This window comes from Malania oleifera, chromosome 3, assembly GCF_029873635.1.
Source record: "Malania oleifera isolate guangnan ecotype guangnan chromosome 3, ASM2987363v1, whole genome shotgun sequence".
Lineage (NCBI taxonomy): Eukaryota > Viridiplantae > Streptophyta > Magnoliopsida > Santalales > Ximeniaceae > Malania > Malania oleifera.
In genome coordinates, this window is record NC_080419.1 from 1,545,045 (window position 1) to 1,565,168 (window position 20,124).

Sequence of the window (20,124 nt, forward strand, 5' to 3'; positions counted from 1 at the left end):
CGCCCTGCTACTGTTCGGATTATCTTATATCTTGCCACCATGCATGGTTGGTGCCTTCATCAGCTTGACGTAAAAAATGTGTTTCTCCATGGCTTTTTTTCAGAGGAATTCTATATAGAACAACCTCCAAGTTATATTGATGCACAATTGTCAAATAATGTTTGTCATTTGCAGCATGCCCTTTATGGCCTTAAACAGGCTCCAAGGACTTGGTTTCAGCATTTCAGCACTTTTTTCCTTGGTTTTGGTTTTCTTGTAAGCCATGCAAATTCGTCTCTCTTTGTCTATCATGGTCAACATGGTGTTATTTATCTCCTTTTGTACATTGACGATATGGTTATTACTGGCAACAGTCCAACCATGCTTTTTACTCTTATTGAGCTTCTTGCCATAGAATTTTTTATGAAAGATCAGGGTGATCTCTACTAGTGTTGAGGTTATTTGCAATGACAAAGGCTTTTTCTGAGTCAAGCAAAATATGCTCTAGATCTTTTGACTCGCGCTGAAATGGTGGACTGCAAACCAATTTCCACACCCTTTGTGGTCGATTCTCATCTTTCAGAAACTGGTACAGCATATTCAGATGCAACACAATTTCGCTCATTGGCTGGAGCCTTGCAATATTTGACTCTTACACGTCCAGATTTGTCTTACAGTGTTAATTCCATCTGTCAATATATGCATGCTCGTACTATTGATCACTTTCGTGCCTTGAAGCATATTTTACGATACATTAAAGGCACATCCCACTATGGTCTTCAGCTATCACAAGATCCTTGTTCAACTCTGGTTGGTTGCTCTGATGCTGATTGGGCCGGTTGCCTTGATACTCGATGGTCTACCATAGGTTTTGCTGTTTATTTTGGTTGAAATTTAATTTCGTGGTGTTCTAAGAAGCAAATCACCGTCGCACGTTCCAGCACTGAGGCAGAATACCAAGCTCTTGCATTTGTAGCTGCCGAACTCTCCTAGACACTTCAACTATTAAGTGCACTACATATCAAACTCTCCTCTCCTCCAAAACTGCTATGTGACAATAACAGTGCCATTTTATAACATCAAATCCTGTCACCAAATCTCACTCATACCACTATGGTCTTCAGCTATCACAGGATCCTTGTTCAACTCTGGTTGGTTACTCTAATGCTGATTGGACCGGTTGCCCTGATACTTGACGGTCTATTATAGGTTTTGCTGTTTATTTTGAACAAAATTTAATTTCATGGTGTTCTAAGAAGCAAATCACCGTCGAACATTCCAGCACGGAGGCAGAATACTGGGCTCTTGCATTTGTAGCTGCCGAACTCTCCTAGACACTTCAACTATTACGTGAACTACATATCAAACTCTCCTCTCCTCCAAAACTGCTATGTGACAATAACAGTGCCATATTTATAGCATCAAATCCTGTCACCAAATCTCGCTCTAAGCACATCGCCGTCAACTATCATTTTGTTAGGGAGCTTGTTGCTCAACGGGTTCTCAGTTTGGCGTTTGTCCCCTCTCAACTATAGTTAGCAGATGTTTTCACTAAAGGGGTTGCTAAACTACATTATCTATTGGATCGTGCCAAGTTGTGCGTGTTTCCACATTCCACCACGCCAACTTTGAGGGGGGTTATCAGAGGAGAATCCGGAGACAATCAAGAGGATTCTCCACTTGTATGGCAGTTTTTTAATTTTTGAATAGTAAATTTGTTATTCTATTGTAACGTTAACATAGAGCAACGTTAACATATACAGCTGTAAATATTTCTATAAATATGAAGATCCTCACAGCAGTTACGCTTATTAACCAAAAGTGGCTCTAATACCATGAGAAGGTAACGCCTCAAGCGTAACTGCTGTGAGGATCTTCAAATTTATAGAAATATTTACATCTGAATATGTTAACGTTGCTCTATGTTAACATTACAACAGAATAACAAATTTACTATTCGAAATTTAAAAAACTGCTATAGAAGTGGAGAATCCTCTTGATTGTCTCCAGATTCTCCTCTACCGGATTCCCCTCTAATACTCCAAATCCAAATCCAAGGTCCCAAACAGACCCTGAATATATTGCTACCCAAAACAAAAACAGCCCTAATACAAACCATTCCAAAACCATCCATCACTAGGAGGGGGAAAACAGGATTTCAGATTCTGCAACCCTCAGCAGTCAGGAGAAAGAATAAGATCCAGAGTGATATGAGGCCCTACTGTTGAATCTAGAAGGTTTGGTGAAGGGATGGAAACCTTTCTTGAGATTTTAAAAATCCCATGAACCACTTTTAACAGAACTCCCTCGAGGTTTTAGAAATCCCATGGATCTCCTTAACATTTGATTTTTGGAATACTTACACCCCTCCATGAGCTTGTCTTTTTCTCACAGCTCAAGGGAGATCCATGCCTTTCTGCAAGCAGACCATGAGATTTTTGAAATCTCAAGGGAAGTATGCAATTTTTTCTCAAACTGAGGTTTGTGGAATTTTGAAACCTTAAGGGAGGTCCACTTCTTTTGCCAAACCTAAGAGAAGGTCAGTGTCCTTTACCCTTATTCTAACTAATATGAAAATTTCAAGGAATGACTATCACAATGAAAATGTTATTCCTATGTACTTTCATGTTCATCAATATCTTTTTTTCTTTTATTCAGATAACAAAATCCATGAACATCACAACAGATGTACAGGAGGAGGATGATAAGACGTCCTCCATGAATTAGCTAATCACAATGGTGCTGCCCTCCAACACCTTTGAAGATTGGACAGTGATATCACCCTAAATATCCCAAAAAGAAAGTGCCCAAAAAGAAGCAAAAACTTTGCCTTGACAATGATTTTTTTTAAAAAAAACTATTACATTACTGGTTTGCAGAATGTTTATTTCTAGGAATAAAATAGCCATAATATAGAGATTAAATCACTGACAAAAGAAAAAATGCTGCCATCATAAAGCAAATGACAAGGAAAAAATTTTGTGAAGACAACAGGGAATAGATATGCAATGATTTCACTGTGAAAATGTCTATTCCTACCCTATTCCATGTTAGATAGAATATACAAAAGTAGTGACTTTCTTGAAAATTAGTTTATTCCTACAGAATTTCTTTTCCATTCCTACCTCATTCCAACAGCTATTCCATTTCCACCCAAACCAAAGTAACAAATTTTTTCAGTATTTCAATTCATACCTGGTCATAGAATACTGAAGTCTATATGAAGATCTATTCCATCAGATCAATATAACATTGACACTGAAACTTGTATTATTACCCTGTGCGATTCAATTTGAGAGCATACTTCACTGTTCTTAGGAACATCTGCAAGCTAGTTCACTGGAAACTGGTTTTTACCAACCAGTCAGACAGAGTGTCAGGCAAGAAAATCGTCCTAGCCAGTAGAGTCTACTAGGGGAGTAGATAATGCCATCCAAAGTCTATGTGCTTATCTTTTTACCCCCAAAAAAAAAACCCTTGTGATCATTGGTACTACATTTTTTCCTTCATCATTTATTCAGGGTTCAACAGAACTTAAAAGAACATTCATCTGATCCCAATATAAAGAAACCCTATAGACTTGTCCACATGATGAAGCATGTTGCATCCTGATTGTAAACAGTCGATAATATTTATTAAGAATGGTAGGATAATTTTTTTCCTTGCAACCCATTCATAGAAAAACCACTTGAATTCCATGCTGCTTTTGAATTTTCAATAACTACAGAAAGAATTAGGTGACAAAATTGCAATGCCAGCTTATGCATCCAAAGCATGGAAACGAAAAACAGCATGTCAACATACCTTCTCATCAAAAATTGTGAAGAAGGAAGAGACTATAACAAAAGCCAAACAACCCCTCCCAGGAAAGTTTCACATTCTAATACTGAGCCCTTAGGCATATAATATCTGGAAGGCTAACTAGTTTCTGAAACAAAAATGAAGATCCACTGAAGGCTTTTGCAGTTCAGGACTGCTACTTTTGACAGTATCTGGACCAAGCATGAAGTATCATTTTGCCTTTACTGACAATCTCTCTGATTGAACAGGGATAAAAAAAACAAAAAACAAAATAAAAAGTGATTAGATTTCATTTTTAATAGATTTATACTCAATAAAAGGGCCCATCTAGAACCCAAACTGTCTAGGGAATCTGGAATAAATGTCTACAAGCAATGTATCACAACAAATGGCACATCACCGGAACTATGTTGATAGTTGTTCCTAAACAATTCGTTCTTCAAAAAAAATATTTTAACGTCAACTTATGTCCCACATAAATCACAGAAACAATCTCTCCATGTTTGAAAAGATTGCACACATCAGACTCCAATGGCGTGGGAGCCTTCTGCATGAGATTTTACACTTTTACATATCAAAACATATAAATTTCTTGGTGGACAAAGACATCCTGTTGAAAATTTCAAAAAGAAGTTTCTATATAAGATTATGAATTTCAAAACGGCTTAAAACTGAAACACAATTTCAACTGTTTTCATAAAAAATTTGACCGGATGTACAGAGGAAATCAATAGAATCGAAGATCAAAAAATGAAACTACAAAGCTGGTCTTTTCACATATGACTAATGATTGTTTTCATCCCTAACCATGGGATCCATAGGGGAATATATGGAACGGGAACATACTTATCAGTTCATAAGTAACAATCATTGTAGTTCCATAGAGAGACATATTTAAGAACCGAGGTCCAAATCCTCTATAAAAACCCCTCCATCCATCTTCTTTCAGGAGTGCCTTCGTCGTCTTGATTACAGATGGCCTTCCAACACCATAATTATCCATGACCTTCAAAGTCAGAAAGCCACACAATGATTAGGAGTTGCTATGATGTGCCCAACAAGGCACCAAACCAAACACAGGTTCAGAAAGAAAGAAATTATATTTTTGAAAAATGCATCTGGAACTAAGCTGGAGGCTGTGTACCCCTGCCCTAGGAGAAGAAAATAATGAGGAAAACAAAAATAATTTTCCCCAATCTCATTAAAGCAGAAAACCAAGAAAATAAGTTTACACTTCTGCACAACCAGAATTCTAGCTCTGCCCCTGGTCCTCCCAGGACAGCAGCAGTCCAAAAGAAAGGGAAGATTACTACAACACATTACATTACCTGAAGTCGTGTCTTTATGGTGTCTATAGGAGTAGTAATAACTGAGGAACAAGCACCAGCCACCATTCCTGCTGAGGCCTGAACTGCAATCATCTCAATATGAGACGGTTTCCTTTCCAAATCATCTCTATAGCCCAAGCTCCTAAAATTAGAATAAAATAACATAATAAGAAACAAAAATTCCAGTCCCACATAAAATGATTTAGCAACATGAACAAGTATGTGACAGATCAGGTGGACATACAAGTATACCTCCAAATAATGTGTTGAGCAGCACCATAAGTCCCCCACCAAAGTGCAGATGCAGGGGATTGAGTCACAGCTGTTAATCCAAAGCCTCTATACATACCACGAAACCCTTCATCCTTTACCACCTTACGAATAACATCAAATGGCCCACTGCAAAATGTAGTCCCAGGAAGCCCTTGAACCATTAATCTAAGGCAAATCTGAGAAAAAATCATGTCAATCATAATGAGAGCATCATGAAGGATAAATACCACACCTGATTCTAATGACACTATCACACTATTTTAATAGACTAGTGAAATGTCATGTGCATTGCACGTGATTGAGAATGAATAATCTTGAGTGATATTTGATAATTTCAAATATAATTTAGACTTTTAAAAACAAATTAGCAATACATTATTCGAATATAAATAAGAAAACTCAAAATTATTTATTAGCATTTGTATTTTCTTTGTAATTATTAAATGTGGATATGAATAAGGGAACCTCATCATGCAAGGACACAATACATTCTAATACGATAGGAAAACATAAATTACACTATATTATATTTAGATATATTATGTATGATAAGTATTAAAATTTAATTAGCACAGAACTCTGTGTATAAAAAATATACTAAATGTATTATGCATCTTTTTTTCCTTTCTTTATTTCATAAAAAAATCAATTTATGACTTACTCCATTTAAAATGTCAATAAATTTGCTTTAGTTTTCGAAAACCTCAAAGTTCTACTTTTTTTTTATTAACTTAATCATAAATTAGTAAGTTCACTCAAATTTAAATAATTTTAACCTTTTTTATTTCAAGGGCACGTCTATATTTATGATTTTGCTCCTAATATTTATCTTTTAAAAATTATAGCATTGTTTATTTTAATAATACTAAAAACTTAACTGAAGTTTTAGAACCTGCCAAAAAGGTGGTTCATTATGCTTTTTAGGATATATTTTCAGCATTTAATATTTATGATACTTTTATGTTCATTGTAACTCCGCCTGTAATGCACTTAATGTCCTAATTTTTTCACACACAGCTGGTCCCAAGCCCAGGTTAAGGAGGAGGATTGCGTTAGGTAGCTGACAGCCAGCGTAAAATTTGTCAGATCACTATGATATGAATTCGGTACGGATTCATAAGATAGTGAGTAAGAATTTAATATCCTTGAATCTATCAAAAGAAATGGTCCATGATCGTATAAATTAGCGGAAAAGGATTCATATAGCCGACCCCACTTAGTGGGACTAAGGCTTGGATTTGTTGTTGTTGTTGTTGTGTATGGATAGTATTATACAAGGCATACCAGGGACTGAAAAAATATTTATAGGAGGAGATCTGAATGGATACATTGGAAAAGATAATAAAAATTATGAGAGGATACATAGAGGATATGGATATGGAGACAAAATTGAGTCTGGAGATATGATCTTAGACGCTATGTCATATGATTTTAGTATAAGAAATATTTGCTTTAAGAAAAGAGAAGAACACTTAATAACCTTTAAAAGTGGACAAAATAGAAATCAAATAGATTTTTTTTAACTAGGAGGGTAGATCATTTATCATGCAAAGATTGTAAAGTTATTCCAGGTGAAAGCCTAACCACACAACATAGAGTCTTAGTGTTAGATATATGTATTAAAAAATGGAAGAAAAAGGATAAAATAAACGAGTGCAGGAGAACTAGATGGTGGAACCTAAAAGGAGAAAATATAATAAAATTTAAAGATAAAATGATCAAAGATGGGGATTGGACCTTAGAGGATGGGATAGATACAAATACTCTTTGGAATAGATTAGCTAACTCTATTAAAAAGATAGCAAAATATATTTTAGGAGAATCAAGGGGAAGATTTATTGACCTTGAGAAAGCATATGATAGGATACCTAAAGAAGTTCTATGGTGGGTTTTAGAAAAAAATGGTGTATGTTGTAGGTATACCGATGTCATTAAGGATATGTACGATGGAGTAATGACTAGTGTAAGGACTATAGATGGAGAAACTAGAGAATTTCCAATTACCATAGGTGTACATCAAGGATTTACTTTGAGTCCTTATCTTTTGCTTTAGTGATGGACCAATTGACTAATAGTATTCAAAAGGAGGTTCCATGGTATATGTTGTTTGCAGATGATATTGTATTGATTGACGAAACTAGGGACGGAGTAGAGACAGAGTTAGAATTATGGAGAGAAGCTTTGGAATCTAGAGGCTTTAGGATAAGTAGAAATAAAACAGAATATATGAAATGTAATTTTAGTAATGATAGGAGGCATATTGGAGACAAAGTTAAACTTGATGATAAAGAAATAAATAGCACTTGTAGATTTCGATACCTTGGATCATTTATGCAAGCTGAAGGAGAAATTGAAGATGATGTAATGCATAGAGTTAAAGCGGGTTGGTTAAAATGGAGAAGTGCTTCAAGTGTGCTATGTGATCGTAGAATACCCTAAAAATTGAAATGGAAGTTTTATAGGACAGCTATAAGACCAGCTATGCTATATGGATCGGAATGTTGGGCGACGAAGAAACATAATATCTAAAAAGTAAAAGTTGCCGAGATGAGAATGCTTAGATGGATGAGTGGTATAACATTGAAAGATAAATTAAGGAATGAACATATTCGTGGTAAGTTAGGTGTAGCTCCTATAGAAGATAAGATAAGAGAGGGACGACTCAGATGGTATGGACACTTGCAACGTAGGCCTTATAGTGCACCTGTGAGGAAGAGTGACTTAGTTACTGTGGGGGGCAATAGAAGGGGTAGGGGTAAACCTAAAATAACTTCGGAGGAGATATTGAGTAAGGATTTAATATCCTTGAATCTATCAAAAGAAATGGTCCATAATCGCATAAATTGGCGGAAAAGGATTCATATAGCCAACCCCACTTAGTGAGACTAAGGCTTGGTTGGTTTTGTTGTTGCTGTTGTTTTATGTTCATTGTCTTTTAAATTAACTAAATTGATATTTTTAGGTTCAAACCTTGACCTGCTTAAATTGAAATTTTCAAATGCAATTTTATATATAATTTTAGTTGAATTTAATTCTTTGTAAAAAAATTGTATTACCTTTAAAAGCTAAGGATATTTTTGTCCACGAAATTATATATAATATTCATACTTTTGCATATACGATAGGTAAATTAGAAGTAGAATTGTAGAAAACAATAGCATATTGAGTAAACATAATTGCCAAAAAAAAAACTTCTTGAAATTGCATTGGCCTTAAATGGCCACATACTTGCAACTTTCCATATTCACCATCACAACAAAACTAATGCTCAACAGTTCCACGTTTGTAACCAGCCAACCAAAGTTTAATGTCCTCTATGCATCTTTTTTTACATTTTTCAACCACCTAACACTAACAAAATAAAAAGGTAAACTGCACAATTAATCCTTGAATTTTTACCTAATTGCACTTCAATCCTTGATTGTTAATTTTAGCATTTGACTCCTTTAACTTGCAACTAAATTGCAATTTGATCCTCGAGTGTCAAATTTGGCTGACAGAGGTTAACCCACTTGACAAACCCATGACTAGAATCTAAGAAATTAATTTTTATCCCTCTAAGCTACAAAATGGACATAGCTTGAACTCCAAGCCAACACACTCAAAATCACATTAAGGCAGCAGAAACAAGGGTGAGGTAGCACGAGAACAGATAGATTTGGCCTTTTTTTGGCATCTTGTAAAGAGCACAAAAGTAACTTAAGGTACCAATAATATGTCAGGTGGATTAACATCTATTGGGCCAAGATGATTAAGGATGACATTGCAAATTGGCTGAAACTTGAAAGTTAAAAGGAATTGACAGCCAAAATAAAAAACATTTGGAACTGAGGTGCAATAGAGGACTGAAATTTACCCAAATTAAAAATAGGTGATCTTGAGAAAACGAAACCCCCACTAGGAGCCATCTCCCACAACCAAAACAAGGAAGCTCGTAAATGCACCTTGTAATTTATAATATCATAGAGAAGCTTGCCAAAGTAATAGATTTTGCACCCTTAGTCCCTAAGCAAAAGAAGTTATTTATTTAAAGAAATAATCAGAATGTTTTGTGTTAATAATCTCCAAATATCCAACATAAAAACATACATTTAGTAGATTGGATTTGGTATTACAAATTTTGAGGGGCTAGAAAGAGCAAAGCTATAATATTATGATGCAGAATTAATCCTCTAAAGCACATGTTCAATTGGTGATCAGATTAGTATTTCACAAATATTAAATAACTATCTTAGATATTTTTGGTGGAGGTTTTGCAAGGATAAGAGTATTCAACCATACTCAATTAACAAAGTTATAGAAAATTCATCACAAGTATAACTTCTATTCTTTTACTTATAGTGGGGATTGTTTTTCTCGTCTTTATAGAATAATTTTTTAGCATTTACTTTGGTCCCCCTGAAAAAAGAGCCCTGGATCTATCCCTTGGACCTACTACAATATGATTGCAAATACAAAATTCTTTTTCCCAAGATCATGCAAATTGGAAAAAAAGGATTCATGTAGCCGACCCCACTTATGGTGATTTAAGGCTTAGTTGTTATTGTTGTTGTTGTTGTTGTATAAAGCAGCAAGCATTTGGGCTGTATTAAACATGGAAGCTGCTGGTCATTAGCCTAAATTTTACAGCCTTCAACAGACACATACATGCATGAATGGAATATAGGACAACAGAAGTAAATTAGTTTACCTACCACATCCAAAGGTACATAGTACACACAAGAAACTAAATTTGACAACATGCCTGCCACTCCATTTGCAACGCCAACACGTGTTGCCTCAGGCATATTAAGACCTTCAGTATACTTTAGCATCACATCTTTTGATACTTCAAGTGACGTCAATGCCAAGACCCTGCCTGGCAATGAGCCAATGGCAGAAGTACCAAAGCCTCTGAAAATGCCGGGGATACCATCATTTTTCAATGTATGACTGAATACTGTTATTCCGTGCATGCGCAAAAGTTCAGAACCAGCTACTTGCATTCTAGTCTTCACTACTGCTGTGGGATGTAGTAGCGCTGACTGAGCAGTAAAGAGGACAGCCCCGATAATATGAAACCTTGTCTTGTCCAACCTACATTTGAGATCATGAAATAAAAAAACAAAAAACAAAAAAATGATTCAACCCAACTCTAAGTAAAAGAAAATTTCAAAAAATAAGCAAGCCACCTCAGATATCATATATAGAGGCAAAAAAATAGAATTTAAAAAAAATGAAAATCCAATCCACTATTGAATAAAATTCATTAAGTTTCGAACATGAGTTAGCACAAAAAAATATTGCATCAATCATCCTAACTGAATAACTTAAATGTATTTACAAATGAAAAAGGGCAAACAGGTCAGTTCCAGCTATAGCTTTAGGTATATACTAAAATCCAACTCAAAGTTATGCCTTAATGGATCACATTTCACATGCATGAGGACAGTATGAATATTGGGAAAAAAAAATTCCATTTTGAGATTGAACAAAATCATATGGACTCAGCCTGGGATAGGTCTAAATTGCATGAATTTAACTTCAATGAGTGCAGGGATAAAAGAAATTTTTGCGTGCAGCACCAGTGAACCCTCACTGCTTACTACATTCTTTAATGCATGGTTCCAAATAAAGCATGACCGTCATATTACAGACCAGGCAAACATAATTTCTCACTCCTTCCCTATGAAGGAATGAAACACGGAACATAGGACACTACAATACATTCTCCAATGTCATATACCTCTTATGTCTTAGTACAAGCTATGTGTCCAATATCTCCTTAAATATTCCCAGATGATCTAATCCAACAGATTACCATTAAGAGCTGACAACACACCTTATTCCCAATAATAGAACATGATGCAAAACATTTGTCTCTGCCATTTAAACTGGCAAGATTTGCTGCACTGGGAAATAATCCAGTAGTGAGAATTTTTAAATTATGCCAGAAACACAAACCTGAGATCTAACATCTTTATACCAGAGTTAAAATGCTCAAGTGCTCCCTGAACTTTAAAAAATATTATACATTAGTCACTGTAAATGAAAATTAAATTTAAAAAATAAAATCTAATGTGATCACTGTACTGTACCTTCTGAATATAAATTATTGCAATCCAAGTGCAATCTGGTATAATTATTTGACAAAAATTGCAATGATTAATTAACTGTGACCCCATTAGGGAAAATATCGGTGATCAATACAGAAAATTTATAAAATTCAGTGATAAAGAGAGCATTTAACCCCATTATCCCCAAATTAAACTATTATATTGACTGAAAGCCCATAAAATAAGTTTATATTATTAGAAATCTAAAGCAGAATAGGCTAAGATTAAAGAAGGATCAAAGAATGAAAAAGCCTGTTACTAAAAACTCGATCCTCAGCAAGCAGAAGTGAAGATAAATTCGTCAAATAAAAAAGTAAGGGGTTGCTTGTTATCATTTTTACTTTCTATTTTTTGTTTCTTGTACAGTGAAGGATGACAAAGTTGTCTGCATTGCTGGTTTTCAATTTCAACTAGGTTATTTTGCGCACAATTTTTAATAAAATAAATAAATAAAACTGCATGCAAATTTTGAAATAAAATTAATCTTTAAAAATTCATTAAATTTCTTTATTCCAACTGATTTCTTCCTCAATTTTCTAATTCGCTGAACCGACTCTTACCAGAAGTATATAGGGACGATGAAAAACAATGGATCCCTTTATTTTTATTTGTATTTGTTTTCTTAGTATATCCTTTTAGGAGGCCCCAATAGCCATGGATCAAACCTATCCAATTTTTACAGTGCAATGACCAAATTTACCCCAAAAAAAATCGCCATTTTTTCAACCTCCATTATTGTATGCATGCTTTTGGGGTATTGGAAAATGAGTTAAATGATTGTAAATTCTTTTTTTTAGTTTAGCATTTTGTATTTTGTAGTCCTTTTTATTCACATTATGTAAATCATATTATTTTAAGTTTTTTTGCTTTGAGCAAAAACAGAGGGCAGGCCTTGGATCAACAATAAGGTTACTTCATTGTCACAGATTCAAATTCAAGGAAATAACCCCTCCATCATAAAGCAAGGAGGCTTGTGGACCGGGGATGCTTTTTTTTTTTTGCTTTGAACAAATACAAATGTGCATTCAATTAAGTTATAATTTTTTTTAGTTTAGCAAAATATTAACCAAATAAATTGTAGATCTTCAGTCTTTTGCTTTTAACTTTATTAAAAGTTATATATTTTGCGTCTAATTTTCTGTTTTCATAGTTTTTTAGAACAATGCTTAATGACCACTAACGAATAAGCACACACCACTATGACCATATTCATTTCAAATGTGTGCATGTAGAAATAAACAAATAATCACACGAAAATGAGTAGCCAATTGGAATAATAACAACCACAACAATAAACGAGATAGAAAGAAAAGAGATCGAACCTATCCCAATTGATTTCTGTTTCGGAAAGAGGGATCTCTGGAGCAGCGACCGCCTCCGTTTCCAGTGCCATTGCCAACTCGCGCCAGTTCTGATCACCGCCAAAGCTAGCAATGGTCCTTTGGTATTTCAACAAGCCTCCGAGGTTTAACGAGGGCTTTATAAACTATAATAGATATTTCTTCTGGGTGGAGAGCACAGAAGCTACCAGCAGTCATATTTAGAGAGAGAGAGAGAGAGAGCAGCAGAGACGACAGTTTTGAAACATCATCGCCATTCTCTCCGTAATTCCTGTTGCTGTAACTCCATCAAAATCAGGGATTTAATTCGGTGTTCTTCTTTCAAGCCCAACGGTCTTTAACTTCAATTAGGCCGGGCTGGGCTGGGCTGCATGTTTGGAACATATTGCAACGCCTAGGCCGTTGGTAAATCAATCAATAATTTCAATTATTATTATTATTATTATTTCTTTTTCAAAGCATTGCCAAAAAAAAAAACTGATTTTTAAATTTTTTATTCATTTATATTCAAGACCGAAAAAAATAACCATGTACTTTGATAACATATTGTTGAGGTGAATTTTCAAAGTTTTTTGTTGTGCGAGTGGGAAAGAGATTAATGAAGGAGATACACGATTGCACTAAACACCAGATTTGTTCTTCAATTATTGAGAAGAGGTGAGAAAAAAATAGAAATTTCAAGAAAGAAGTAGAGAAATGCATAGAGATGATTGAAGGGCAAAAGTCAATAATTTCAATCGTGACCTATATAATTTGTAAATGATGGTGTTAATCGAACTAATGGGAGAGTCGTTGCTAGCTTAGTCCTAGCTGACCAATTAAGAACCTATCCATAGCTCAAATAAACAACAGTAGTTCACTAAACCATAAACCAAAAAAAAAAAAAAAAAAACCTTCCCTCTATTTAAAGGCAATTGAGCACACACAAATGTTCCCCAAAAAAATTGACTTGTATCATTGTCTTAACCCCAACAAATGACAAGCAAAGCATTGGGTGAGATAACTATCATAATTAATCAAATCTAATCTCATTTTGCTTGATCTCATCTTGCCAATCTCAAACTTGTGAAATAAATAAACTGAGTACTATAAATTTTCATGATTTACATGTCACCTCCTTATGTTGTGATTGGTTCATGAGAATGTTATTCTTAAGGATATAATATTCGTATTTTGTATTCGTGTGAATTTCAAATGGAAGAACATGTAATCATTTCAAAAAATGTTACAAGAATGGAATTTGACTTTGTGTATCGGGTGTGAGGATCGAGTACAAGGTGGTTGGTCAATTGCGTAAGAACTTCCTAGAATCCCTTGTGTTGCAAAGAAAAACCTATGGTTTCTTAGCAAAAGTGGTATATGCTCATATATTGAATAAAAATAATAATAATTAGACTTCGATTGAACAAGGACATCCATACAACAAACTCTTTTAGCCCTGAGGATGTAGTAGGCAATATATTGATTTGTAATCCATTATTAGGAGTCATCTGACAATAGTTGTGACGACCCAAAAGTTCTACTATATATATATATATATATTACATAAAACCTTGATACCATATATATATACCACCCAACCCCCAAGTGGGTAACCGAATACAACAGTCCATAAGTTATACTACAACAGAGCGGAAGCATAATATACATACATCTCATATACAATACCAGAGTACTACCATCTCCGAAATATATACACAAATCCCAAAACATAATACATCCATAATCCATTCCCAAAAGCACAGAATACATCCTTACACACCCTGGGGGTCACACTAGAACTAACCCTGGGCAACACTGTCTATCCTTTCCCTAGAGCGCTCAAGTATGGTTTCCTGATTCCTTGAAATGTTGGAATTTATAGGGGTAAGACACCTCTCAGTAAGGGAATAAATTATTATTAGTGTGTGGTAAATGAGTTTTAGGGTTCTAGAAACACATTCATTAAATAATTAAATTTAACTGAGAAATCATAATAACTGTGCTCATATCCATATACATATATATATATATATATATATATATATATATATATATATATACACATTTGCAATCATATATTTTTCTCAAAAATATGAACTTGCTCAATACATTTTCCTGGGTCTGAAACCCAACTTGTCTGTAAACGTAGATTTATCATGTCTATAATGAGAAACCATCCTGAGGACAAACATACATCATCATCATGTAATCACCCCACATGATCGGATTGTGCGACCCGAAGGCGGGACTTAAACCATGGCAGGCCTACCAGGCTAAGTCAAAACAATTCTCGTCTGTAGTACTATTGGCCCACCGCAGCCTGGTCCGGACCTAGGGGCAGTCAATATCTCTCCGCAAACCCAATCAACTGCCAATACCAACACTCTCCCCGAGAAGTGTGGTTGCACTAACTCATATCCTAACAACGGTACCATCCTCTCATATACATCACTGGTCCATCAGGGTTCTCATTTCCATAATTCCACACTAATTTTATTATAACCATTATCATTTCTGTCATATCATTCCTTAGTATCAAAAATCATGTCTGTATATATATATCACATTTCTCAATATCAAATTATCATATCTGTATAAATCACATTTCCAGTATCAAAATATCATATTTGTATTTTTAATATTTCCATAGCCTATAATATATATCACATTTCATCATAAACCAGCATAAATTACATTTCTCATGCCACATAAATTTTAAATGATATTTCATAAAATAATATTTGTTTAGATAAATACATGATAATTCAACCAGTATTTTCAAGTGCCTAATATGTCAAAAAACTATATTTACAGTATTTTTCATATTCCTATACTTTCAATTAATTGAGTTAATTTTCAAAGTTCCTGACATAATTTATTCCTCTTACCTGATTCCTCAAGATATGCCTGCAAGGATCCTAAACAGTACTTGCGGCGTTCACACAAAACCCTGTATCCATATACCCTAATTTAATCAACTCAACCCCAAAAAATAATAACCATTAAATATTTCCTAAGCCCACACACTCTTAACAACTTATTAAACTTTAAAACATCTTACTTACCCTGGTTTTGGAGTGGTGTTTGCGAAGCCTAACTCACAAAACTGCTCCGGTTAAATTGCAGAGACACATCGTCAGGATCCTGATATGATGTTTCTCCTTCAATTCGGGCTTAAATCGAGTGAAAAATCAAGGAGAGAGAGAGAGAGAGACTACCGCAGCTAGAGAGAGAGAGAGAGAGGGGGGGAGGGGAAGAGGAATAAGTTTTAACCTAAAAAAAATGAATTGAAACCTATTTATAGGTTTTGGGCCCGGGGCAAAACCATCGACAGTTTCCTGAAACAATTGACGGTTTGGTTTTTAACCAAACTGACTTTTACTTTTTTACCCTTACCAAGCTACGGTAACTCAAAACCGTCTACGGTTTTCTAAGTTCACCCAAAACCATCAATGGTTTGGCCTGTGCCAAACCAAATTCTCCTTTTTCTTACTTATTATTATTATTATTATTATTATTATTATTATTATTATTATTATTATTATTATTATTATTATTATTTTTCGAGACTCTACATTCTCCCCTCCTTATAAAAATTTCGTCCTCGAAATTTGTTATTCATCACTTATATCACCAACTAAAAAACAAATCACTGAATCTTTATTAATTACCCTCACTTATAGCGGAGGAATACAATTGTAGAGACCCAAAAATTTATAGTCATTAAATAATAAAGAGAGAGAAAATAGGTGGAAGGAAAAAAAATTCAAAAAAGGGGACAAAGTAGGGTTCGTCGGCGAACCTTCTAGTCTCGTCGATGAACTCCTTCACTGGCTCGTCGTAGTGTCTCATCGATGAAAATATACCGAGAGCGATGAATTTGGGCCTGAAGGTCATCGACAAAGATTATAAGGTCGTCGAAGAACTCTCTTTTTGGCCTCGTCAATAAGGTGACGTGTCTCGTCGATGAAACCATGGGTACAAATACACAAAACTAGGGTTTTTAGCAAGAACCTACATGCAAAAATCCTCTCTCTCTCTCTCTCTAGAATTTCGTCTCCTTTGTCTTCTCTCTAAATTTTCGGATTCATTCTTCGCCAGTTCGACGATCGAAAACGGCCATGTTACTCCTGGGAAGATTCTCTTTAAGTCTGCTTGAGTAGATCGTTAGTTAGGTCAACTTGGACACCATTTCAAAATCTGGGTAAGTTGGGTGTTTTAAGTTTTATAAGGTATTTGGTATTTCTAGATCGAGGAAAGTGTAGTAGATGGAATAATACTAAAATTTTGTTAAGGAAAATGTAAATTTCAGGGTGTTGAACTAGGAACACCACAGGTGCATGTTTGGTTAAATTTGTGGGTTTCTCAGTAAGTTAGGTAAAAGGATAAATTAAGTCAACATTTTCATGAAATTATTTATTACTATACAACATTTATTTTCAAAAATTACGTATGATATAATACAGTGTTTGGGAATACTGCTGTTGAACAGGGAAATGAATTTTATACATTAACAGAAAACATGGTTTTAATTTAGATTTTATATTTAGAATAACATTCACGTTTGTGTGGCATGAGTATGATTTTCCATGAAAATTATGTTATACCAAATGATTACACGCCAAAATTGCACAATTTGGCACTTTAATCCGGTCTTTATGAGTTATATTTTTAATTAAATGTCCAAACTTATCAAATATTTTAATAGAGTGCCAAAATTATCATTCTTGAATTTTATTGTGCAATTTATGAATTTTTGATATTTTTTTATCGCAGAAAAAGTCCCGGGAACCAAAACCAATACTTGTTCATATTTTATACATAACTTTTCCGTCCGAGTTCCGATCGAAACGATTCAAATTTTTAGAGAAATAGAAAAGGATTATCTACAACTTTCATGTTTAAAGTTTTGTGAGAAACCGACTCCAGGAAGGTCAAATTTGGAGGTGGAACAAAGAAAAAAGAAAAGAGAAGAAACAAGAAAAGAAAAAAAAATGAAGTGGGCCGGGTCATGATGTGACCCGGCCATGCAAGTGACGCTGGCAATACACGCTGGCTGGGAAGCCAATTTGGTTTGTGCTTTTGGAGGGCAAAAAGGAGAAAAAGGAAAGCTAAGTAAAAGTGAAGGCTAGGGTTTTAGTTTTTTTTTTTGGGGTGAAGGGGCAGCCGTAGGCTTGGGAGAAAAGGGGCAGCTAGGGTCTTCTTTTCCTAGGAAGCGCGCAGCAGCAGAGCAGGCAGCTATGTGCGCAAGAGCTCCATACTCTACGGCCACCATCTTTATTCCTCTCTATCTCTTTCTCTCTCTCTCTCTCTCTCTCCTCTCTCTCTCTCTCTCTCTCTCTCTCTCTCTCTCTCTCTATTCTAATTTGTTTAGTTGTTTGTGCACTTTATTGTTATTTTAATGAATAGTTTAATGTTGAGTTCATGTTGATTAATCCATTAGATAAGTATTGTTGAGTTTATTTTTCTCTCTCTCTCCTTTGTTATCATTTAGTTGTATTAGATTACTTCATTGTCATTTTTTTTTAAAATACCTTGTTGTTATTTTAGTTGCATTTTGTTTACTTTAATATCATTTTAAATATTTTGTTAGCACCTTACTGTTTAATTTCTTTTTCACTTTAATATCATTTTAAATATTTTGTTGGAGTTTTCTATTAGCTTGAGTTTAATTTATTATTTTACTCTAGGTCATTTTAAATATCTTGTTGGAGCCTTTCATTAGTTTAAATTTAGTCATTTTTACTTAAGAGTTGTTTGAGTTTATCTATTGTTAGGTTTAGTTTATTTATTGTTTAAGTTAGTTTGCATTCATTTAGTTGATTCATAGTTTACGTTCATTTAGTTTATTTATAGCATTGTATTGAGTCGGCTTATTACTCTTACGTTATAGTTGAGGTTTAGGTTTAGTTTGTCTTTATTTAAATCTGATTAAGGATGTTCTTGCTTTTGGTTTACTATTTGAGTGTTTAATTAGTGAGTTGTTGATTGGTTTATGTGTGTTAGATTCATATTTTAGGTTTTGCGTCATTTAATTTCATCAGAAAATCTCAAAAACTCCAAGATTTTGAATCTGAACCATGTTTAGTAAAATTTGTTTTCTTATTTTCTTTCTTTTCTTATTTCGAGTTAGTTTAGAACTAATCTACATTCCCCGTGGAGACGATCTGACCTATTTGGGCTAATTATTATATGACGTAACTCCTATACTTGGGATAGCCCTAGTGCTACTCATTTTTAGAAGTGAGTCAAGTTTTTGGCGCCGTTACCAGAGAATGTCAGAATTAGTTTTAATCTAGTGTTTCTCAATTTATTTTGATTTCTCTCATAATTTAAAAACACAATATATATATATATATATATATATAATATTTTCAAAAAAAAAATAAATTGATCATGCTTGATTGCTGCTATGTTGGTGACTGTCTGCTATTTGGGTTGATGTTTGATGCAAGTTGTAACAACCTGCTAAATAAACTGTTTTATATATATATATATATATATCATAACATTCAACATACTCTGATGCCATACTGGCATAACCCAACCATAAACCTAAGCAGCAAGAAGCAGAACTGAATAAACATATCCATATGTAAATATATACAATACAAAAACCAATACCAGAGTACTACATGTTCCCCAAAATATACACATATCACTACATTCCCAAAATACCCACAACGATGCTGGGATATACAAAAACACTCCCAAAATATACTCACTCTTTGACAGGGCACCACAAAAGCCGCTCTACCTGCGAGCCTGATCTGCTCGCCTACCTGGATCACCTAAAAAATAATTCAATACTAGGATGAGCCAACGCCCAGTAAGAAGAAATATGCTATTACTAGTGTGTGGCAAATGAGCTACTATATATCATGAAATTTGTTTTCATATAAACATGAATAACTAAATACAAAAATACAGTACAAATAATAAAATACACCACCCATTTCCATGTTGCTTGACTTAGCAGTTTTATAGGTTATAATTCAAAGTACTTCTAGTGTACATAAGTATAATCTCTGTTTCTGTAAATCCGTACGTATGTAATAGTAACTGAAACTATTCCCTGTGGCTATTTGTGTCCCCTCATGACAAGGTTATGCGGCCTGTAGGATGGATTTACCTTGGTTGGCCAACCACGAATAAATCACTGTACTCCATAGGTCGATTTGCCAACCTCAACCCATATCTGGATGGGGAACCTAACCTCTTCAAGGGCCTAGGTGAACGACCTTACCACGTATTATCTAAATAGGTGGTTGCACTCATAAAGTAACATAGTATCTGTAGCAACGGTACCGTGCTCTATAGCTACAA

At 34.5% G+C, this 20,124-nt stretch overlaps 2 protein-coding genes across 3 annotated transcripts; one reads left to right on the forward strand and one right to left on the reverse strand.

Moving 5' to 3' along the window:
- The first annotated feature begins 507 nt into the window (after nt 1-507).
- LOC131150336 (uncharacterized mitochondrial protein AtMg00810-like) lies at nt 508-972 on the forward strand. The gene is made up of 2 exons (XM_058100982.1): nt 508-789; nt 895-972. The coding sequence occupies exons 1-2, from the start codon at nt 508-510 to the stop codon at nt 970-972; spliced, it is 360 nt and encodes a 119-aa protein (XP_057956965.1).
- Nucleotides 973-3,588: 2,616 nt separating this feature from the next.
- On the reverse strand, nt 3,589-13,129 carry LOC131151693 (uncharacterized). 2 transcript variants are annotated; one of them, XM_058103041.1, is made up of 6 exons: nt 12,799-13,129; nt 10,076-10,457; nt 5,361-5,557; nt 5,109-5,250; nt 4,627-4,786; nt 3,589-4,016 (listed from the first exon to the last, which is right to left on the reverse strand). In XM_058103041.1, the coding sequence occupies exons 1-6, from the start codon at nt 12,867-12,869 to the stop codon at nt 3,991-3,993; spliced, it is 978 nt and encodes a 325-aa protein (XP_057959024.1). In that variant the 5' UTR covers nt 12,870-13,129; the 3' UTR covers nt 3,589-3,990. The 2 variants fall into 2 exon arrangements, with proteins under 2 accessions (XP_057959024.1, XP_057959023.1); XM_058103040.1 differs by having other exon boundaries at nt 3,589-4,786; nt 12,799-13,123.
- Between the last annotated feature and the right edge of the window lie 6,995 nt (nt 13,130-20,124).